At 38.7% G+C, this 22,123-nt stretch overlaps 3 protein-coding genes and 1 pseudogene across 5 annotated transcripts in view; all 4 read left to right on the plus strand.

Moving 5' to 3' along the window:
- LOC107712865 (dimethylaniline monooxygenase [N-oxide-forming] 5-like) overlaps positions 1-3,929 on the plus strand; it is a 13,501-nt gene extending 9,572 nt beyond the window's left edge. Inside the window, exons 2-9 of one of the 3 annotated variants that reach the window (XM_016518230.1) lie at positions 818-979; positions 1,135-1,323; positions 1,424-1,589; positions 1,725-1,867; positions 1,972-2,171; positions 2,339-2,694; positions 2,987-3,059; positions 3,170-3,927. In XM_016518230.1, the coding sequence (XP_016373716.1) occupies positions 848-979; positions 1,135-1,323; positions 1,424-1,589; positions 1,725-1,867; positions 1,972-2,171; positions 2,339-2,694; positions 2,987-3,059; positions 3,170-3,599 (1,689 nt within the window). In that variant the 5' untranslated portion in view covers positions 818-847 and the 3' untranslated portion in view covers positions 3,600-3,927. Of the gene's footprint in view, positions 1-798; positions 980-1,134; positions 1,324-1,423; positions 1,590-1,724; positions 1,868-1,971; positions 2,172-2,338; positions 2,695-2,986; positions 3,060-3,169 lie in introns of all 3 variants that reach the window. The other 2 variants (XM_016518232.1, XM_016518233.1) reach the window with 2 other exon arrangements.
- The window catches only part of LOC107712867 (phospholipid phosphatase 6), a 30,976-nt gene extending 21,691 nt beyond the window's left edge, over positions 1-9,285 (plus strand). Inside the window, exons 3-4 of the transcript XR_001636838.1 lie at positions 8,073-8,083; positions 9,275-9,285. The gene's annotated coding sequence lies outside the window, so the exon portion shown is untranslated. The remainder of the gene's footprint in view (positions 1-8,072; positions 8,084-9,274) is intronic.
- LOC107712869 (dimethylaniline monooxygenase [N-oxide-forming] 5-like) lies at positions 4,697-10,877 on the plus strand (annotated as a pseudogene).
- A 1,607-nt stretch (positions 10,878-12,484) lies between these two features.
- Positions 12,485-22,123, plus strand: part of LOC107712868 (protein PRRC2C-like) — a 29,891-nt gene continuing 20,252 nt past the window's right edge. Inside the window, 9 exon segments of the mRNA XM_016518236.1 lie at positions 12,485-12,875; positions 16,907-17,076; positions 17,738-17,915; positions 18,063-18,175; positions 18,320-18,445; positions 18,601-18,827; positions 18,830-18,845; positions 20,888-20,975; positions 21,065-21,248. Of these exon segments, the coding sequence (XP_016373722.1) occupies positions 16,962-17,076; positions 17,738-17,915; positions 18,063-18,175; positions 18,320-18,445; positions 18,601-18,827; positions 18,830-18,845; positions 20,888-20,975; positions 21,065-21,248 (1,047 nt within the window). The 5' untranslated portion in view covers positions 12,485-12,875; positions 16,907-16,961.

A 22,123-nucleotide genomic window follows, 5' to 3' on the forward strand; every position in this document is an offset into this window, starting at 1 on the left:
ACATCACTATTCTGATCTGTGAAAACTTTCACTGTTCAGTACGGGTCAGCTGACCCTTCCCTGAGTCACAAACATCACTATTCTGATCTGTGAAAACTTTCACTGTTTAGTATGGGTCAGCTGACCCTTCCCTGAGTCATGTACATCACTATTCTGATCAGCAAAATGGTCTTGTGGTCACTTGATTTAATGAACAACATCCCATGAATTATTCCGCTGGAATACACTCGTGTTTCTCCCCGATTTATGACCGTCTTTCTGGTGGTCTTTCTCATTTTCTTGGAAGTGCTTTAACACATCTTTTACCAAGGCAGCATCAAATAAATGTGAATTTATTTGAGATGATATACACAACATGTTATGTAATATGCATGGCTTTTTTTTGTTTTTTTGAAAGGGTTAAACACAGGGATGGAAAGTGTAGATGCATTCCAACCAGTTGGCATATTACATAGCCTAATGCATGTTAATGTATACAGTACATTAAGCTTGAGATATAAAAGGAAAATGTCACGTGTGAACAGAACATTTTCTCTGCATAAATTTCAGTTTGTAAAATTATGCAAAAATTTTGTTGTGTGATATAAAATGTAATTTCCGCCACAGAAAGCTATCAAACGCATAACAAATCTATAAAAACGTGCATAATTTGAGATATGATGGAAATAACACTGGTGTATAGTTTCATGCTTCTGAACAGATGACAACATTCCGTAATAGAATGAAAATCATGGGTTTGGAACTTCTAGGATGTGCATAATTGGTGACCATTTTTGATAAACTATTCCTTTAATTCAGATTTTTCTATCATGTCCAGCTGTCTTAAGTCTGACTATTGTGGATCATCATGGCTAAACGTGTTGTTGTGATTGGAGGAGGAACCTCTGGGCTGGCCTGTATCAAATGCTGCTTGGATGAAGGTCTGGAGCCAGTGTGTTTTGAGACTAGTGATGACATTGGAGGACTATGGAGGTTTAAGGTGAGATATGTCTGTATGATTGGGTCCATTGAAGTTGTGCATATGAAGAAAAAAACGGGGCCAAGCACTGAGCCCTGAGGTACATTTTATTGCAAAGCAGCAATAAACAACATGCTGCAAGAAACTGATCCACTTTGCATGTCTTTCCATCTTAGGAAAATCCAGATCCAGATCGTGCTAGCATTTACCACTCTTTGATTATCAACACTTCAAAGGAGATGATGTGTTTCAGTGATTTCCCAATCCCTGCCCACTTCCCAAACTACATGCACAACTCCCTCATCATGGACTACTTCCGCATGTACGCTGACCACTTCCAGCTCAAACGGCACATCCGCTTCCAGGTCAGAACTGAAAGGTTTTGATGACACATTAAAACTGTGAAGTTTTCAACATACTATACTGTTTTCAAAGATTCACAAGTTCATGTTTTGTGTTTCCCAGACAAAAGTCCTTCATATTACACCAAGGCCAGACTTCTCTCACTCTGGACAGTGGGATGTAGAGACAGAGTCTAAAGATGGTCGGAGAGAGAAGCAGGTGTTTGATGCTGTGATGGTTTGCACCGGACACCACTGTCACCCTCATCTCCCTCTACAGGACTTTCCAGGTGCAGTACATGTGATGACTAAGCAAATAGAGTGTATGTGCAAAGTGCAACAACACTATGTCAATAAAGACTAAACAATCATAATAAACTTTGGTGTACAAGAGTCACTAGGCCTCATTCAAATCCTCTCTTTAGGAATAAACACGTTTAAGGGAAAATTCTTCCACAGCCGTGATTACAAAAACCCTGAAGAATGGCGAGGGAAGAGGGTAGTTGTGATTGGTATTGGGAACTCTGGAGGAGATATTGCTGTGGAGCTGAGCAGAATGGCCAAACAGGTGATATGCTACATCTACAGAATAAAAAAAATTATAGTGTGTGAATTATTTTACTTCTATTGAAGCCTCTGTTTTCCACATTGTTTCCCTTACTTTAATTCCAGGTTTATCTGAGCACCCGAAGGGGATCTTGGATACTAAATCGTGTAGGAGACAATGGTGTTCCAGCTGATATGTTATTTAATAAGAGAATGAGTAATTGGCTTATTCAAATGTTGCCTGTTGGATTTATCAACAATTTTGGAGAGAAACAACTCAATAAACGGTTCAACCACAAGCTCTATGGGCTGCAGCCTGCGCACAGGTACTGTGAACGTTAGAAGAAATAAGACTCTGATGATGTTGGTCATTCTTAGTATTGGTACCTTAGCATGAAGAGGTCATCTTTATACAAGTAGAACAAGACAGAATCAATGAAATCTTCTTTGCTGCAATCAATTACATTATATAATGTCTATTGTTTTTCCCCAGTGTTTTCAACCAACATCCTATGGTCAATGATGACTTACCAAACCGCATCCTCTCCGGTACCGTCTCAGTCAAGCCAAACGTTCAAGAGTTTCGTGGATCAAGTGTGGTGTTTGAGGATGGCACTGTTGAAGATGACATTGATCTGGTGGTGTTTGCCACAGGCTACACTTTCTCATTCCCCTTCCTGTCTTCACATGTAATTCCTGTCTCAAAGAACAAAGTATCCCTGTACAAATACGTATATCCCCCAGGACTGGAGCGGCCAACTTTAGCCGTGATTGGTCTGATCCAGCCTCTGGGAGCCATTATGCCCATCTCTGAGATGCAGGCGCGCTGGGCCACTCGTGTTTTTAAAGGTATCAAACATGACGCTGACCATCTACACAGAAAAATACAGGGTGTTCCTAATGTATATTTTCACCAGAATGTTGTAATACAGTTTTTCGTGAGGATTTTACACCCTGTAGAATTAAACAAAGAACTTTAGACAATAATTTTGTTTTTCATCATCATCAGTTTGGACTGGTTTTGAGTTCTGAAAGTTATAGTATGACAACATACTGTAGTACTTGTACATGACCTATATGAATATGGCAGAACATTACGTATACAGTGTTTTTGTACTTAAGCTGTGATATTCTCACATAGGACTGTGCAAACTGCCTCCAATGACTGGAATGATGAAGGACATTAAAGCAAAAGAGGAAGCAATGGCTCGAAGGTTCTTCACATTTGATTTAAAAAGGCTATATAAGACAGCACTTACACAATTTCTACAGTTAAAAGTATGTATTTTCAGTGGATCTTGATCTTAATCGTGTTCTCGTGCAGGTATGTGGCTGCCCAGAGACACACCATCCAGGTGGACTACATCCCCTACATGGATGAGTTGGCTAAACAAGTGGGAGTCCTTCCTTCTATCCTGAAGTTGCTCCTGACAGACCCTAGACTGGCTCTGAATGTCATCTTTGGGCCCTGCACCCCGTACCAGTTTCGTCTTCACGGGCCGCGCCGATGGGAAGGTGCACGTCAGGCCATCCTGACTCAGTGGGATCGAGTCAACGAGCCCCTGAGAACACGCTGTACACCAGAGCCGCAGTCACAGCGCTTCTCTCTTTCACTCATATTCTCAGTGTCTGTTGCAGCGCTGCTGTCTGCTCTGTATTACAGCAGAGCCAGTCTGCACACACTCATAGCAGATCCTTCATCACTCCTGGACAAGATCAGGGCTTTTGTACCATTGCCACTGACCACACAGTGATCATGCAATGTGAATCAAAAACATTTATATGAAATATAACATCTTAAGAAATGTCTTTCCATTGTGGTAAACCATAGTCAACATCATGAAAATGTCTAAATTGATACAGTGCATATGCTTGATATTGATATTTATCAGCAAGTACCTTAACATTTATAACACAGTTTGTGTATAATGAGCATTTAATTTGATTGTAAAATAACTGATTTTATGTGCCTGTAATGTGTATGTAATTATTTTAATATAATTGTGTGGTTTTAATTCACTAGCAACAAACTGATGGTTGTTGTGTTAAAATTACAAGTATGCACCACTTTCAACTTTTGCAGTTGTTAGCAAGTCTTTTTAGCATGTTAATTTTCTCTAAATATGTACTCCTAGATAAATATTAATGAAATAAAAGGCAACTTGTGTACTTAAAGTAGACTCTGATGATTGTTTTAAATAGTGCGCTTTTATGTCAAATTGAAAGTTTTAAAGTAGCTTTTAAATCAATGTTTTAATAGTCTTTTGTCGTGTTTCAAAAAAGTTCACTTATTTTATGTCTTATGTTTATTGCGTGTTTACTGCTCTTAGTACACACTTGATATGTTGTTGCTGCCTGTATAAAGTGCACTGTGTGAGATCCAGTATGCAGAGCAATATGAACTGTAACACATTTTTAGGTTAACTAGAATAAAGAAACTATAAGGTGATGTGGTGATAGAAAAAATATGAGATGGGAGGATTTCAATGCATTTGTGGTCCCTCAAAAACTTTTGCAGGCAAAGTAAAACAGAAATATAAATTTTCACCATGCAGAGGAGCTCTGTAATATGAAATCAAAACTAATAAACATAAAAACGTATACTTTTGTGCCATAATGCATCCTGGGTAACACTTCTGTGTTTCTGTGGATGTGTGTTGTTTCATATGATTAACAGGACTGTGTGAAGATGAAACTACAACTAAATATCTAAAACTATGTCAACATTATCTAGTTGAACATTGACCAGATAGGGTTACAAATAAATTAATCCCTGCCTCTTTTATAACCCTAAAGGGGGTGTGGTGAAATTTTCCCATTACTCTGAACTGAATAAATAAAATTTATTCACTCGCTGCTTCACACTTGGTAAGATACAATGCCACAAACATTTTATTGACACTAATATACAGTGGGTACGGAAAGTATTCAGACCCCCTTAAATTTTTTACTCTTTGTTATATTGCAGCCATTTGCTAAAATCATTTAAGTTAATTTTTTTTCCTCATTAATGAAATTTAAGGGGGTCTGAATACTTTCCGTACCCACTGTAACTATTTGAGCAGTTAATGTCCAGTTAATATTATTTAATTTCACTGTTGTTCTTAAAACAATTATCTGTTATGTTATGCAAATAGTTGCAGAGAATGTATGTTGTAGACGATCACATTCAGAAGCTACTGTCAGTGTTTAGCAGGTTGATTTCACTATGTACATTTTGACATAGGATACACTAGTGATGATGCAACAGGGCCATATGCATACAAGAATTGGAGGCCTATAGTACTATCTACTGTGTAGTGAATACACAAAGGATTGCATAGGAACAATAATGGACCACTACGTTTTATGCTTAGGTTCCCTTGTCAAAAAGAAGAGTAATTAATTGTATTGAATGTGCACATGTAGTGTACTTAAAATCTTAAAAGTATATTTAAAAAAAAACAGTACTTGCAGGTAATAAAATATTGATAAATAAAAAGCAGTGTACTTAAAGAGAGTAAATTTAAGTAAATTGATCAAATTAAAAGTTTTATTTCAAATCCTTATGTTTGATAAACAATTTGTTTCATATGCTTTTGTCATGCTTCAATGAAGTACTTATCTTGATGTGTTGACTAACATAGTAAAGCACATGTAAAGATTATAATTTGAACTGTAGTGTTATTCAATATTATGTTTAAAGTTAATATATTTTAAAAGTACTAAACTGCAACCAAATCGTTACAAATGTTTAATTACAAATATATTTAAATACATGACTGTAACATGGAGGCATGACAACGAAGTGATGAATCCAAATGTAGGCTTTATTTGAGCAAAACGTAGTCAGACAGGCAGGGTTGAAACAACAGCAAACAATAGTAATCCAAGGCAGAGGCAAAAGAGTAATCCATAAAACAGGCGAAGGTCAGGGCAGGCAGCAAACAATCACAAAACAGATTAAAAGTCCATGATCAAAAACACAAAAGGCAAGGCAAGGCAAGGCAGATGACAAGAAACGTTTGCAGGCTAAACAATCACCAGCAGAGTATGTGTGTGTGCAATTCTTATAGTCGTCCTAATAGGAACAGCTGTGAACTGATGATGAGCTCTGATGAGTCCAAGCAAAGGATTATGGGAAATGGAGCCCGGGTTGATTGGTAAAGGGTACGGGATGCTGTGCCCTCTAGCAGAGCTCGTGGGCACTCCAGTTAGAGATTGTGACAATGGCATACAAGTTTCTATTGAGAAGACATCAAATATAATTTAGTTTACCACAAATACTTGTCAGTACATTAAGCAGTACACTTTAACCAAATTTCAAAGACAGTATAAGTAATTATGAAATTACATATAAAGATTTTTGTTTAACTTAACAAAAGTTAATTGTTTCTGCAGTACATTGTGGTAACTTCCTATTAACAGCACTGTCATCATACACATATGTTCAAAGTAAAGCCTATATATACTATGATATATTTTTTTGTCTTTTTCTAGACACCAGTTAAATAGTTTTATACAGTATTTCACTGCTTTTTTCTATAGGAGGTAAAATCAACATATTCTCTACCACAGTTGAGATGTATGACATACTGTATAGAAACAAGTATAAATCTCATTATTTATTTCTACTTCCTGCATCTGCCTAAAGTCTGACTGTTTTGGATCATCATGGCTAAACGTGTTGTTGTGATTGGAGGAGGAACCTCTGGGCTGGCCTGCATCAAATGCTGCCTGGATGAAGGTCTGGAGCCAGTGTGCTTTGAGACTAGTGATGACACTGGAGGACTCTGGAGGTTTAAGGTGAGATATCTCTAAATGATTGGGTCCATTGAAGTTGTGCATGTGAAAAAAAAGGGGGCCAAGCACTGATCCCTGAGGCACAGATTGTTGCAGAGAAGTAATAAACAACATGCTCCTAGAAACTGATCCAATTTTCTTTGTCTTTCCATCTTAGGAAAATCCAGATCCAGATCGTGCTAGCATTTACCACTCTTTGATTATCAACACTTCAAAGGAGATGATGTGCTACAGTGATTTCCCCATTCCTGCCCACTTCCCAAACTACATGCACCACTCCCTCATCATGGACTACTTCCGCATGTATGCTGACCACTTCCAGCTCAAACGGCACATGCGCTTCCAGGTCAGAACTGAAAGGTTTTATTGACACATTAAAACTGTGAAGTTATGAATATACAGTACTGTATTTCAAGAATTCCCCAGTTTATGTTTTGTGTTTCCTAGACAAAAGTCCTTCATGTTACACCAAGGCCAGACTTCCCTCACTCTGGACAGTGGGATGTAGAGACAGAGTCCAAAGATGGTCGGAGAGAGAAGCAGGTGTTTGATGCTGTAATGGTTTGCACCGGACACCACTGTCACCCTCATCTCCCTCTACAGGACTTTCCAGGTGCAGTACATGTGATGACTAAGCAAATGTGCAAAGTGCAACAGCATTATGTCAATAAAGGCCAAACACTCATAAACTTTGGGTGTACAAGAGTCATTAGGCTTTATCACAACTCTGCTGTACAGTAAGTGAAAAGCCCCTCTCATTTTAATGTTGAATAGAAATATTATTTATAATTAGTAAGTTTACGGGGCTTGCAAAGAATGATTCAACATCAGTTCATGAGTTCTCACTTACATATAATCAGATAAAGCGAAGAGTATGCATATTTGGCATGCTGTCCGAGGGGAGGGATCCGAGCTCGCGATTTAGCCCAAACCCAGAGTACTCCCCCTCATCCTTATCTGGGATAGTAATAATTGAGAGAGAGGAGCTGGTATGGTGGAGGGATGAGTCGGCTGTATATATACCTTGTATTGTGTAATTAATTTGATTATCTGAATGTTTCCATGGTGGTAATTAATTATTATCTAAACATGTTCCTCCCGAACTTTTTTAATAGAACATCATGTTCAAAATGCATATGCAATGAGACACTAAAGTTATTATAAAAAGTTATATATTAACTGCTACATTACATATAACTGGATTTCAATCATGACAACTCTTGAGATAGTTTTAGCATGTTAATGGATATGACAATGTTACAATATTTGGTCTTAGTGGATTAGATCTGCTACACTTGCTGCTGTTAATGCTGCTGGTGTTCCAGAGCAAGTATGGAGTTGCTGCTGCCAGTACAAACATGGAGCTAAACAGGCACAAATAGGCATCATAAAATCTTGTATCAGATCTAGACAGGTGGAGCTGGGGGAGGTGGAGGGTTTCAGAGGAACTCTAATAGTTGCAGGGCCATCTTACAGTAAACACTGAACCAGATTATTTAGGCTAAATGTTAAGAAATTAAGCTCATTGGCTGCAGAATCAGTAGAGGCAGCAGAGTTTCATGGATGCAATAGTCATATATGTGTGTTTTCATGTTATAGTGGCTACCTGTTTAAAATCCTCTATTTAGGAATAGACACGTTTAAGGGAAAAATCTTCCACAGTCGTGACTACAAAAACCCTGAAGAATGGCGAGGGAAGAGGGTAGTTGTGATTGGTATTGGGAACTCTGGAGGAGATATTGCTGTGGAGCTGAGCAGAATGGCCAAACAGGTGATATGCCACAACTTAAGTATAAATAATTATAGTGATTATGAATTATTATTCCACATGACATATTTTATCAATATTACATTACACCAATCACATTGTTTGATAAATATATAGATATTTTTTACTTTAAATAAATGCTCAATCCAAAAATTTAACTCTTTGTTGTCTTACCTTCATGATTTTCCATGATGTTACAATTTATTTTCTCTGCGAAACACAAAAAGAGACATTTTGAAGGTGGTTTTACATGCACTGCAGTGAACAGGGACTTTTAAAGGGCCACAAAAGTACCAGAAAAAAAGAGATGCATTTGACTTGTTTGTTATATTTCAGGTTTATCTGAGCACCCGAAAGGGATCTTGGATATTGAATCGTGTAGGAGACAAAGGTGTTCCTTTCGATATGATGTTTAATAACAGAGGGCTAATGTTGTTTCTTGGATGGTTGCCACCTGGATTTCTTAACAAACTGTGAGAGAAACAACTCAATAAACGGTTTGACCACAAGCTCTATGGGCTGCAGCCTGCGCACAGGTACTGTGAACACTGGAAGAAATAAGACTCTGATGATGTTGGTCAGAGTTAAATGAAGCATATTCTCTTCAATATTATATGGTGTTGTATAGTGCTGTTTTGTGTTTTTTTTTATCTGGCAGAGTTTTTAGCCAACATCCCATGGTCAATGATGATTTACCAAACCGCATCCTCTCCGGTACCGTCTCAGTCAAGCCAAACGTTCAAGAGTTTCGTGGATCAAGTGTTGTGTTTGAGGATGGCACTGTTGAAGATGACATTGATCTGGTGGTGTTTGCCACAGGCTACACTTTCTCATTCCCCTTCCTGTCTTCACATGTAATTCCTGTCTCAAAGAACAAAGTATCAATGTACAAATATGTATATCCCCCAGGACTGGAGCGGCCAACTTTAGCCGTGATTGGTCTGATCCAGCCTCTGGGAGCCATTATGCCCATCTCTGAGATGCAGGCGCGCTGGGCCACACGTGTTTTTAAAGGTATCAAACATGACGCTGACCTCCTACACTCTAAAAAATAAAGGTTCTTCAGTGGAATTTATGGTTTCATGAAGAACATTTAACATCCATGGAACCTTTCTATTGTGCAAAAGATTCTATAGAGGAAATAGGTTTTAAATGTTCTTCACACTAAGAAAAAATGGTTATTTTAAGAACTGTTCACTGAAAGGTTCTTTGGGGAACCCTAAATGGTTCTTCTATGACACTGTTGCGAAACCCACCTTTTGAAACTTTTATTTTATGAGCGTACACAGAGAAATATGAGATGTCCACCTGCAATCCTGTACATTATAATTTTATTAAAGATTATAATTAACCTTTTACAATATGACAAAATGTTTCTTGCATCAAAAACATTTGCCCTTTTATCTGTAGATTTAGATTAATGCTACTGAAGCTTAAGACATGATGTTCTTGCAGCTTATTTCGGTCTTCTTAGTTTGGAAGTTTTGAGTTTTGAAGTTACAGTTTATCTACACAGTACAAATACCCTTGTCAAACCCTTGTTTATAATGTAAATAAAACCCTTTATATTTTTTCATGACATTACCCTTAAAAACACATTAATCTTTAAGTGAAACATAAACATGTAAGAACATTATTAATGTTCATAAGTATACAGTGTTTTTGTATGTAACAAAGCTGTGATATCCTCACTAGGTCGATGCAAACTGCCTCCAATGAGTGCAATGATGAAGGACATTAAAGCAAAAGAGGAAGCAATGGCTCGAAGGTTCTCCACACTTAACATCTCACATGACAATATAACACAGCATTCACACAATTTCTACAATTAAAGTATGTAATTTCAGTGGATTTTGATCTTAATCGTGTTCTCGTGCAGGTATGTGGCTGCCCAGAGACACACCATCCAGGTGGACTACATCCCCTACATGGATGAGTTGGCTAAACAAGTGGGAGTCCATCCTTCTATCCTGAAGTTGCTCCTGACAGACCCTAGACTGGCTCTGAATGTCATCTTTGGGCCCTGCACCCCGTACCAGTTTCGTCTTCACGGGCCGGGCCGATGGGAAGGTGCACGTCAGGCCATCCTGACTCAGTGGGATCGAGTCAACGAGCCCCTGAGAACACGCTGTACACCAGAGCCGCAGTCACAGCGCTCCTCTCATTCACTCATATTCTCAGTGTCTGTTGCAGCGCTGCTGTCTGCTCTGTATTACAGCAGAGCCAGTCTGCACACAGTCATAGCAGACCCTTCATCACTCCTGGACAAGATCAGGGCTTTTGTACCATTGCCACTGACCACACAGTGATCGTGCAATGTGAATCAGAAACATAACATAGTTGTATAAAATCTGACAACACAAGTCAACTATAGGCTAAACTGTAACAATGACAAAAAAGTAGTGTGTGAGATTCTTACATTTTGTGAATTTGCTGTAGTAATACTGAAACTGATTTTTAGACTTGGAAGAATTCTTTTGATTTATCAGCATGTGCCTTAAAATTTTGAACATAATATACATTTTATTATAAAAGTGATTTTATGTGTAGTTTTGTATGTAATTGGTTTAATTGTTGAGAACCAGCATGCACTATCAAACTCTTTTATTACTTTTATTGAGTTGCATTATAGATGTATAACTTCCAGCTATTAATGCAATTTAAAAATGTAACAAATAATTTTAGTAAATATACAGTATTTGTAACTTTCTGAGCATTAAATGAAAAGTATAAAAATACTTTTTCAGCACTACAGACGTGATTTTTAACTATTGAGCATACTTGATTTGTTCCAAGTAATATCAAAATGTTACTGTATTATTATGAAGAAATTACCCTCTCAGTTGTAGTATCAATAAGAAAAATATGTCAATAAAAATAACAGTACATTTTCGTGGAACAACGTTTAGTTTACTGAATCAATGCTCACAGTCAATAATATACATAAGTGCATCTCATTGTAAATGAATTTTTTATTGTATGTTGCGGTGTAGTAAGCCTAAAAAAGTGAGGTGTGCATGTTTATGTTTACTGCTGTAAATAAATGTATCGGCACATGACAGCACATTTCTTGTGGATAAGCAAGGATAGGCTATAAAATTTATTAGGTCACTATTAGGACACTTACTATGTGAGAAAAATTAAATGAAAAATGCAGAAATACCAACATTACAAATCTTAAATCTAACCACAATTTAGGCAGCTTTAATTCGCTCATGACAAAACGTGTACCTAGCTACATTTTACTTGGGAAACAAAGTAAAAATTCTCACAAACCATCTACACAAACCATTGCTGACTTTTATGATACTTTCATGATGCGTTTTTAGGCTTAAAATGCCCTGGTTGTATGAAAAATACCACTGTCATCATTCTGCCAAATTTTGTGCTCCACAGAAGAAAGAAAGTCATCGGTTTGGTGGGGAAACTATTCCTTGAACGATATGTTATGAGAGATATATTATAATAGCTGAAACATCTACTCATAAAGCTTTTTGTGGATATAATAATTTAAAAACTAAAGCCTGGGGTATTCATTAAAATTATAGTTTAAATAATTAAGTAAAAGAGGTTACATTACAATATTACCTTGTATATATACAGCTAGGCTAAAAGTTTAATTTGGATATTGATCGAGATATTTCTGAGAAGAAAATAAGAATCAATTGTCCATCTCTTATGTAATTGTATACACAAAGGTTTTTTGGGTGAATGTGGAAAATGTTATATAAAGGTAAACAGATATCAAGATGAATAATTTTGATATATGTATAAAATTCCAATAAAAATCATTTTATTATTTTGGGAAAATTCAGAAATATTCAGGATCCAACAGGAGACCAAGGACAACAGCACCTGTTTGGAGAACATTAATAAAAAATTGAATATATATTTAATTAATTTAGAATTTTTTTATCAATGAATGATTGCTATGTACACTCTGGCACTTTTGTGTACACATTTGTACACTTTGTTCTAATAAAAAAAACGACAGTCAAGCTCCATCCAAACAGTATAAAGGGCGCCGTCTGCTGTGTCTCACATGTTAAAGACGCTTCCTCAGCCGCTGCGCTGCGCCTGTACGCGGTGACGTCAGGCTCTCGTGGATTGGCGCTCTGCCATCTTTGATTGTGCGACAGGCCGCGGCGCGAGCGCGGGGCCCTCTCTCGAGCGCACGAGAAACCGCCAACCGCCCGTTATTCCTCGCCTCACACCGGCGGCGCGACCAGAGACACATACAGAGAAAGAAAACGACAGGGAGAGGGACATAAACGCTTCTCTCTCTTTTGTGGAGGAGGTTTTTGTGGGTCGCTAACCTCTCGGCTAGCTGGGATTAGCATAGCACGAGTTTTTGTAATCCACAGCCGGCCTCGCTCTCTCACACACACGCTTAAACACACAATACAAAGGGCCAGGACACAGACCTTCTGGACGGAATAAACGATATACTTGAAGAGAGAAACAGGACCGGCGGAGACAGGTATGTTAACGGCTAGTCAGCGTGCTGCTTCTGCTGTTGCTCTTTTAGAAGAAAAGGCTCAGTCTGGCTAATGTTAGCACTGCCATGAGCAACGACAAATCACTCAACCAAAACCAGTTTTCTTTTCTCTCACATAGGTCGGCATTAATATGGGCAGGTTTAGTTTATATTTTGCTGAAAGATGATAACCGGATAGCCTGGGGCAGAATTTGGGGTGAATGGGGGTTTGGAGGCCACCTCACAAGGCCCAATTGACCAGCCATTTTTAATAAATGACTCATTTTGCCGGTAAAATATTATTGGGGTTGTTTGGAGAATTGTTTGGTTTGTTAAATCACATATTTGATACATCCACACGACTTCAAACCGATAGTTATATTGTTGCATTTTAAATCTGAAAGGCATGTTCGAAGTGAAGGAAGGCAGTAGTTACCCAGTGTCCTATTCTTGGTTGTGCAGAGGTAGGTTAGCCAAAGGTGATGGCTCGCATGACTTTTCCAAGTATATCAAACAAAACATTAAAATCAGTGCATGCAAATGAGCATCCACAACTTCCACTTTACCACATGCAAGTGTGCTAAGAGGCACTCCATAGCAGTGTTTCCCAACCTTTTTTAGTCGCGGCACCCTTTGGAAATTAACAAACTTGTGGCACCCTACAACATTAATTCTGTCACAATATTTGAATTTCTAACTTCGATATGACAATTTGAAAAGTATAGATATTCGGTACAACCCTGCTCTCAACAGACGGCACCCCGGTTGGGAAACACTGCTCCATAGAACTGCATGCTTAGTCCCCATCAGTGTTAGATTTATGCATATGTTGGGTTTAATCCTGGAAATTCTTCTGTATCGTATTTGATGCATGAAACTAAAGCATCTACAATTATCAACATGGAAAAAACTTGGTGAAAACCTGATGTAAAATATGACGCATTACATAAAGCGCATACAAACCTTTATATTTTTTCTATGAAATTTAAATGTTTATAAAAATGTGATTTTTCTGAATATAACTATATATTGCAGGCTTGATGGGGGTTATACAACTTGCCGTTATCTTAATGTATACTTCATTCTTTTGTGATCCACGTCACAAATGACTCCTTTCTCTATGTATGATGATGTTTCATGGGCCTTGAAAATATAGATGTGAAAATGGCATTAAACTGAGCAAGTCAGAAACCTTTGGGCTCAAAGCACAACAAGAGTCTTTCAGCAGAATCTGGAACGAGTTAGATTTGATTCATCACAGTGGCAGCAGGAGGAAAGATTCTTGTGAGCGTCAGTAGAGGAAGACTTGATCATTTAACTTCCACTTAAAGAGCTTTACATATTCATAAGAGGAAATGCCACTGAGAACACCATTGTTTGAAATAAGACAAGCCTTAAGGGGTGCTTTTAACAAAGAAAGAAACAAAGCCACAGGAACAGGAGATCAAGTGAATGTTTTGAGGCTTCCTGGTAACACTGGATCTGGTTGAACTATGAGGTTTCATATTAGAGTATGTTCTTAATTGATTTAAGGATGCCCCTCACCAATCTATTGAAAAGATATTGACTTTTCTCATCCCTCAGGGGCTGCAGCTCAATGCCAGTGATTTCTTGCATGCTCATTTGGGAATTTCACTGGAAAGCAGTGATTGGCTTGTGAATTTAGTAGGCAGATGGCCAGGTGATGGAAGGATGATTGGTTGCCGGAGGTTGGGGTTGAAAGAATAAAGATGCTTAATTGAATCTCAAATCCATCTCAATCTCTCAGACCAAGTTCATCAATACTTAATAAATTAATGTTTACACAACAATAATAATAAGTAACTATTGTTTAAAACATGAGTGAAATATTTCACATGCCTCAGGGCTCCAGACTTCGACTAAAACGGTCACATTTGTGACCAATATATTAATTTGCAAGTGAAGTTTTTGCTGAGGTCGCCACTGGCGACTAGAGAAATTTACTAGGGATGCTCCGATCGATCGGCCGGAGATTGGTATCGGCCGATAATCACATTTTATGACTCGATCGGTACTCACTACACTTGGCCGATCTCACGAACCGATCACAATTTGATGACGTCAACGCGTGACGACGTACATGATTGATTTATTTTATTCGCCCGCGACCCACCCGCAAATAATCAGAATGCATTTTTTATTACCCCACCCGTGGATATAGGAGAAGAAAAGTATGTTTGCTGCGTAAATCAGACGGACTTACTGAAAATACAAATTAATTCTCTGCCAGCAGGAGGTGCTTTAAAGCGGGAGAAACAGGTTTCCCCACTAATGGCTGTACACAGAGCAGCGCTGAGCTCACAAACGCTGCTTTTATCAGGCATATAACATGCAAGATGAAATTAAAATGAATGAAAAAATTTTCTAAAGATAGTCTTCCTTCAGAAATACAGTGATATAAAAACACCCGCGCCTCGTTTTGATTTTTAAACCCGATCACCATGACAAGAAATCGGTACTCGGTATCGGCTGCAAAAATCGTGATCAGAGCATCCCTAAAATTTACATTTACAAATTTTGCATGTAATAACTTTTTTTTGATTGTTTTGCCATCACATCTTTTATGTTGACGTAATAAACTGAGACGATGCGCATCAAAATTTTAGTGGAAAAAAGACTTTCAAACCGTCCTCATCTCTGCTGAACAGCAGCGCTGCAGGCACACCTGATAAACGCAGCTCAGTTGAGCAGCATGAGAGAGCGGAGACACGTGAAGTAAAAGTGCAGAAAAGCAGTGTCCATTTCGTGCACAGCTTGAACAAACTACAACAGCTAAAGCTGTCAGCTGTGTAGACATTAACAATCGTTAACAATTCTCGTTTATAATCGATACTAATATGGCTTCTTGTTGATCTGGCCTTTGCGTAGTCCCATTGATTGCATTTAACTACCTGTAACCTTTCCTCCCTTTACAATACACCAGCCAGCTAAAAAGATTAAATTTTTTGAGGTGTAGATTGAGAGGAAGCTGGCATTTAACCGGTGAAGCAGCAGTTTTTCCTTAATGAAATGTTTGTCAGTAAATGCCGATAACCCAAAGTAAAAGATGACCGCTTTCACTTTCATTACACCTTCTGTCTTATCATGTGACTTTTAGTTTGTGTGTGTGTGTGTGTAGAGCTGGTTTGCATGATGTTAAGTTTAACGGCTGTTAACGACTTTTGGAGATTTCAGTGTTCTGGATAGCATTATATATATTAAAAAAAAAGTGAAACTGAGTGGAAAAAATATATAAATGTAGTTGTGAACAATACCACATTATCGTCATAATTCTCAGTGTGCAGTGAATCTAATTGTGTATGGACATGATGAGGTGACCCTGTTGCTTCAACTGTGCTGTCTTGGCATAAGCCCTTACACCACATCAATTATGAATGGAGCCCCATGTGGCTCACGGTAGATTGTCGCACCCCCTCCCCTTACTGTCACTTCACCATCTACACTGACATCGGCATGGCAACATGATGTGCTTCATCGATTTGAACCATTGGGATTCAAAGATGTAGAGTTCTGACTGCCTTTGCAGTCCATTTCCTTCAAAGACACGCAAGTTGTAATAGACCGATATAATGGCTAGTCAAACTTGTTGGTCAATGTTTTGGAAGTGTTCGTGTATATATGTAATAAATTCAGCACATAAGATTCTGCCTTAACCTGGAAGTAGGAAAGTCTGATAAAATCCTGATTGTGCACTTAATGATTTCTCTGCAAGTTTGGTGCATGGCCTTGAATAAACCTTCCAGTTTGAACCACTGAATCTAATTTAGTAATGTTTGTGAAACGAGTATAAAGGCTATCATTCGCATACGTTGTATTCGGGGAGGGTTGCTTGCTCACATGCACATTTGTCTGTTTGTCTCTGTAGTTGCTCAACAATGGCTCCTGGTGTTGTGTTGTAGCCTGCTTTTAAGCCTGACAGGAAATACTGCTTAAGAGGTGCAGGTGGAATATTAGAGAAAGTATCTGGTTTACCATCTGCTCACTGAATATTTTATTTCTTGGGCTCTTCGAAGGGGCTGGTTCTGAGGGGTGAGGCCGCAGGACCAGACTCAATGAGTTTCCAGCGAAATGTCCGAGAAGTCAGGGCAGAACACCAAGGCAAAGGATGGCAAGACCAAGTATGCAACCCTTAGCCTCTTCAACACGTACAAGGGCAAGTCTCTGGAGACCCAGAAAACTGCAGGTGAGTCAACTGACCATTCTTACAAACAAGCTGTTGTTAATTACGGAGTTCCCTGTGGTGGGATGAATCTCTCAAAAGCTGTCAAGAACATGTTCAGGTTACATTTCACCTCAAAACCTAAAATGGCTAACTGCTTTTTGCATAAAGACGATAAAGCAAACAGAAAAATGCTTACATTAAAATTTATTCAATAACTTTTAATACAGATGGTCTACACACAGTCACATTTCGTGACTTACACATGACTTGGGTAACTTCTAATGATTTGCTCTCTAACTGTTAAAATAAGAATGGTTCATTGAGTAGAGTGTCAAGTGATGCACTGGAGTCTATGAACTGTCGTTCATTGAGCTCCCCGATCAGCCTCCTTTGCATCGCTGGATCAAATAAGCAGCCTTTGTCCACTCAGTTACTGCTGTGCATTCCTATGAGCTTAAAGATAGAGAGAGACTGCCCAAGAACATTTGTTGTAAGATTACTGCTCATATTAACAATATTCCTGTACAAATGATGTTCATTTTATTGCATATTATTGCTCTTTTGTTGGTTTTGATTGCTTCTATTGTCATCATTTGTAAGTCGCTTTAGATAAAAGCATCTGCTAAATGTAAATGACTTTTGGTCAAAAAAAACTGAAATGTCTTTCTTTTCTTCCACTTAGTTGCTGCCAGACATGGGCTCCAAAGTTTGGGCAAAGTTGCGGTCAGTCGACGCATGCCCCCCCCAGCTAACCTGCCCAGCCTAAAAGCTGAGAACAAAGGCAACGATCCCAACGTTAGCATCGTACCCAAGGACGGCAGCGGATGGGCCTCCAGACAGGATCAACCAGGAGACGAACGGTAAAACTCCACCCTCTTAAATGATAGGTGTAGTTCCTGTTGAAAGATCAGTTTTAGATGTTCCAAACATACTTTTCACATCGTCTTGCATGTTTTGCAGTCATTAGATTCTTATGTTCCACTGGCACTTTTTTTTAATGATTGTAGGCAACAAGAGACCCCTCCACCACAGCCTAAGCCAACTGTGCCCCAGACCTCTGATGTCCCTCTGGGAGGCAGCCGCTCCTGGGCCAACAGCAAACAGTCTGGGCAGCTGGACGGTAAGCCGTTTCCTTTGTAAACCTTTTCATTGTTGTTCACTCTCAAAATGCTACTCGGTGAACTGTAAATCCTTATCTAAACAAATTTAAGCCACAGATTTTGAACTGCTGAAGTCAAGTGCTTAAGTGTCACTGTGTCTACAGGAGCTCCTCGGATGAGCAGTCAGTTCCATCAGGAGTTTCCGAGTCTGCAGGCGGCGGGTGAGGAGGAGAAATCAGGCAATCAGGAAGATGAACCCTATGGGCCGGGCCCCAGCCTCAGGCCTCAGAGTACGACCATCATCCTTCACCTTTTCTTATGAGCTGTTTAACATATTGGTTGCAACTGTTTAGGGGAAAAAAAGATATTCAGCAATTTCTTAATGAGAGTTCTAAAATATAATTATCACCTTCACTCTGGCCTTTTATCTCCATTCCCTACTCAGATGTGGGTAGCTGGCGGGAAGGTGGAGGCAGGAACTTAAACGTTGCTCCCAGCCCCTCAGAGACCGATGGTAAGCCCTCTGAGGAGTCAGGCGTGGGTCGAGGCACACCATCTCCCTCTGTGGACTCCGATGAGGCAGGGAAACCCTCTGCTGGGGAGGGCAGAGAAAAGAGAGATGCCAGAGACAGGCTCCTACCTACTGCCCCTCAGCCTAAACTTAATGGTGGCCTGATGAGGGTTGGGCAGGTGAGAGTGACAGTTGAATTTGTTTTTTTGTTTTGTTTGTTTTTTTCCCGATTCATGGTTTACAGAAGGGTTGGGTGGTAAGGAATGTACATTGTAGGCTTCCCAAGGTAGTTGGTGTTATCAGTATTACATGGTGGTCGGCCATATACCATTTAAATAGCTACGTTCACACTGTCAGTTTTTGGGATTGACAACCACATTTACTTACAGGTGTGAGTCTCTAAATGTCCCGTTCACACAGCAGCTTACAGTTGCGTTTGGAATACTGTCTGTATAAACGTGCAACGGGAGTCAAGCCCGTATTCCTTACCAGTAACTAGGGGTGCTCCGATCAGGATTTGAGGCCGATCACAGAAAGCAGTATCTGCCGATACCAATCACCGATCTTTTTAAAGCCTTCTTTTTATCATTTATAACTATTTATAGTGATACTCCAATCAGGATTTTTAGACATTTATTCAGGGCCTGAATTTCATTTTTGAAAATGGGGGGGAATTTCCCCTCTTAGGTGACTCTTGTGCGAGGGCAAGCAGCACAGACTGTGCTTTCACAGAAGAGTCCGCTACTGATCCGTGTTTTCCTACCTCCACGAGTGCCATCTATTATTGCCTTCTTTAACTAAAAGTGCTCTTTTCCTTTAAACTTAGCCAAAAAGCCATATGTGTTGACTGTGAAACACAGTAGACTTTAATAATATGCATTTATGGTGTAATTACTACATTTCGTGTCAGTCCATCTGTGAGTACCTCACCTTCAGCATTATAATTATTTTACCCATGCCGGACTGAGACAGTGACTCTGCATGTCGTGCCAAACCTCTCACGGCAGGCTCGTCATCAGCTTGAGATCGTTTTTTTGAGATCTGCCTTTTTAGAGACCGCCGATCAATCGTCCAATTGAGCTGCGAGTTCTTCCGTCAAATCTTCATTAACCGACAGCAGCTTTTAAATTTGGGTAGAGAGCGGAGCATATTTGAGTCGCGCGCAGAACACAAAACTGATGGTAGCAGCTTCGGTGGAAAACTGACTGGATCGAAAACTTTCAGATTACACAGATCATTTCTCCGTCACTGTAAGTTACCGAAACCACACATGAAAACTCGTTACACACATTAGACATGCGTTTGTGCGGCAGAGCGACTCTCTTGCACTGTATGATGTGACAGACAACTAGTTGTCCAGTCCTGTTCCGTTCACACAGCGCGTGTGTTCCGAGAATGCGGTTGTGAATCCTGAAAGTTTACAGGTGTGAGTTCGGCTACAGAATGCGGTTGTCACACCCATAAATAACCGTACTGTGTGTGAACGTAACCGTTTTAAGGAATCAAAAACAGGACTGACAACCGTATTCTGCTGCTGTGTGAATGTGGCCAATGACTTGCCCACCATTGTTCTGCTTTTTTTTTTTTTTTTTTTTTTTTTTAATGGAAATAAAAGGTATTTTGTTTAGTTAAACAATAGACATTAAAATTATAAACTGAAAGCTTTTGTTTTATTAAATTGTGGCCTCATACTAATTCATTCCCTCATTTAAATTTACTAAGTCGTAGGAACAAATTCTTAATTTGTGGACACAAATAGATTTTTGTCTGCATGTTATGTGTGGGGTTCTGTATGTCAACTGTCTTATTTTTGCTGTAAGTATGTTTAAGTGAGTTTGTCATTGTACTGTTTTATTGTTGTTGTGAATAATAATTAAGCATAATAATGAATTTATAATTTTCAAGAATTCAGTATTCGAAAGCTGTAAAGATCGAAATTTCCTTGTGGCAATCCCTAGTACAGTGCAACAGTAGAAATCGTCAATTGGTCGAGGTTTCTGCACCATTTACATGGTGAAAAAATTAACATATTTTACAAAGTACTTATTCATGTTATGAATACTTTTATATTCAGTAGGTCATGGAAGCAAATCAGAAGATAACAATTAATCAGATAAAGTGATTATAAAGTTTATAATAAATTGGGTTATTAGCCATTTCCACATTTCATTTTGTATTTAAACCATTTGTTAATTGAGTCACCATTTTTGTTGTTATTTAGGTGCTCAAATGGAAGTTGACTATACTGAGAAACTGAACTTTAGTGATGATGAGGAGAACCATTCAGCTAAGGAGAAAGGCAATAACTGGTAAGCACTCATCTTTGTGACTTATTTTATAAATTTTTTTGGGAGTAGTAAACATTTGCCCTATAAAACTCTTTCTTGCTGAAACACAGGGAGTGGATGACTAAAGTTGATCACATGCGGTCAAGAAACACTGGTGTTCAGGAGGGATGGAAGGAAGGAGAAGAGGAGAGGCGTGACAGCAAGAGCTCGTGGCCTGAAAGTGGAGACCCCAGGGCTCCCTCCCCTGGCAATATTGTCCATTATAGCAAGACGGTTCCTCCACAAGAACAACAGGTATGGGTGTGCACTAGAACAATTGACCCTTCACAAAGAGCTTGATTGACAGGCAATCTGACTATTCATAACGCAGAATCAGCCATCTTGGTTGACAAACAAATCACACAGGAGAGTATATTAAATTTGGTGGCTTTAAACTTTAAAATTTGGTGAGTATTGACTAGGCATGGGCCGGTATGAGATTTTGACGGTATGATAAACCTTAAGCAAAAATATCATTACAGCTCTAAAATGTGTTGTGTTTTAAATGACTGGGTAAAAAAACAAAACTTTTTTCTGCTGAACACAATATATTTTGTTTTTGAGCAACATACAGAATATTAGGAACAGTAGAATTTGTTTATTTTTTCTTTGATGTGTTTCCTAAAAAGAAGAAAAATAAAGACTGACATCTTTATTTAACCTAAATCTGTAATTACAGTTATTTAATTTAAGTTATGTAATTCATATACATATCATTTATATAATTTAGTTATATAATTTCATATACATAATTTGATTGAATAATAATCCAATTTGAAGCAAAAACAATGTTCTGACTAGCTTTGTGAAATTATACTACATGCCTGAACGAAACAAACAGCAGATGCTCTGAATGAGATGCAGATTCACTCTCTGACAGCAGGAGGCGCTCATGGAACACCAGATACAGCGTTTCCTTGGTTACCGCTGTAAACAAAGCAGCACTGTGCTGAAACACTGCTTTAATGCGAACTATACAGAGATGAGATGAAAAGAAAATACGGGGTTCCCACGCTTCTTGAAAGTACTTGAATTTCAGACATATGGATTCAAGGCCTGGAAAGTACTTGAAAACAAACATAGGTCCTTGAAAGTGCTTGAATTAAATTAGAAATTAATTTTGTTTATGG

The sequence above is a fragment of the Sinocyclocheilus rhinocerous genome, unplaced genomic scaffold (genome assembly GCF_001515625.1).
Source record: "Sinocyclocheilus rhinocerous isolate Xijiao unplaced genomic scaffold, SAMN03320098_v1.1 scaffold478, whole genome shotgun sequence".
Lineage (NCBI taxonomy): Eukaryota > Metazoa > Chordata > Actinopteri > Cypriniformes > Cyprinidae > Sinocyclocheilus > Sinocyclocheilus rhinocerous.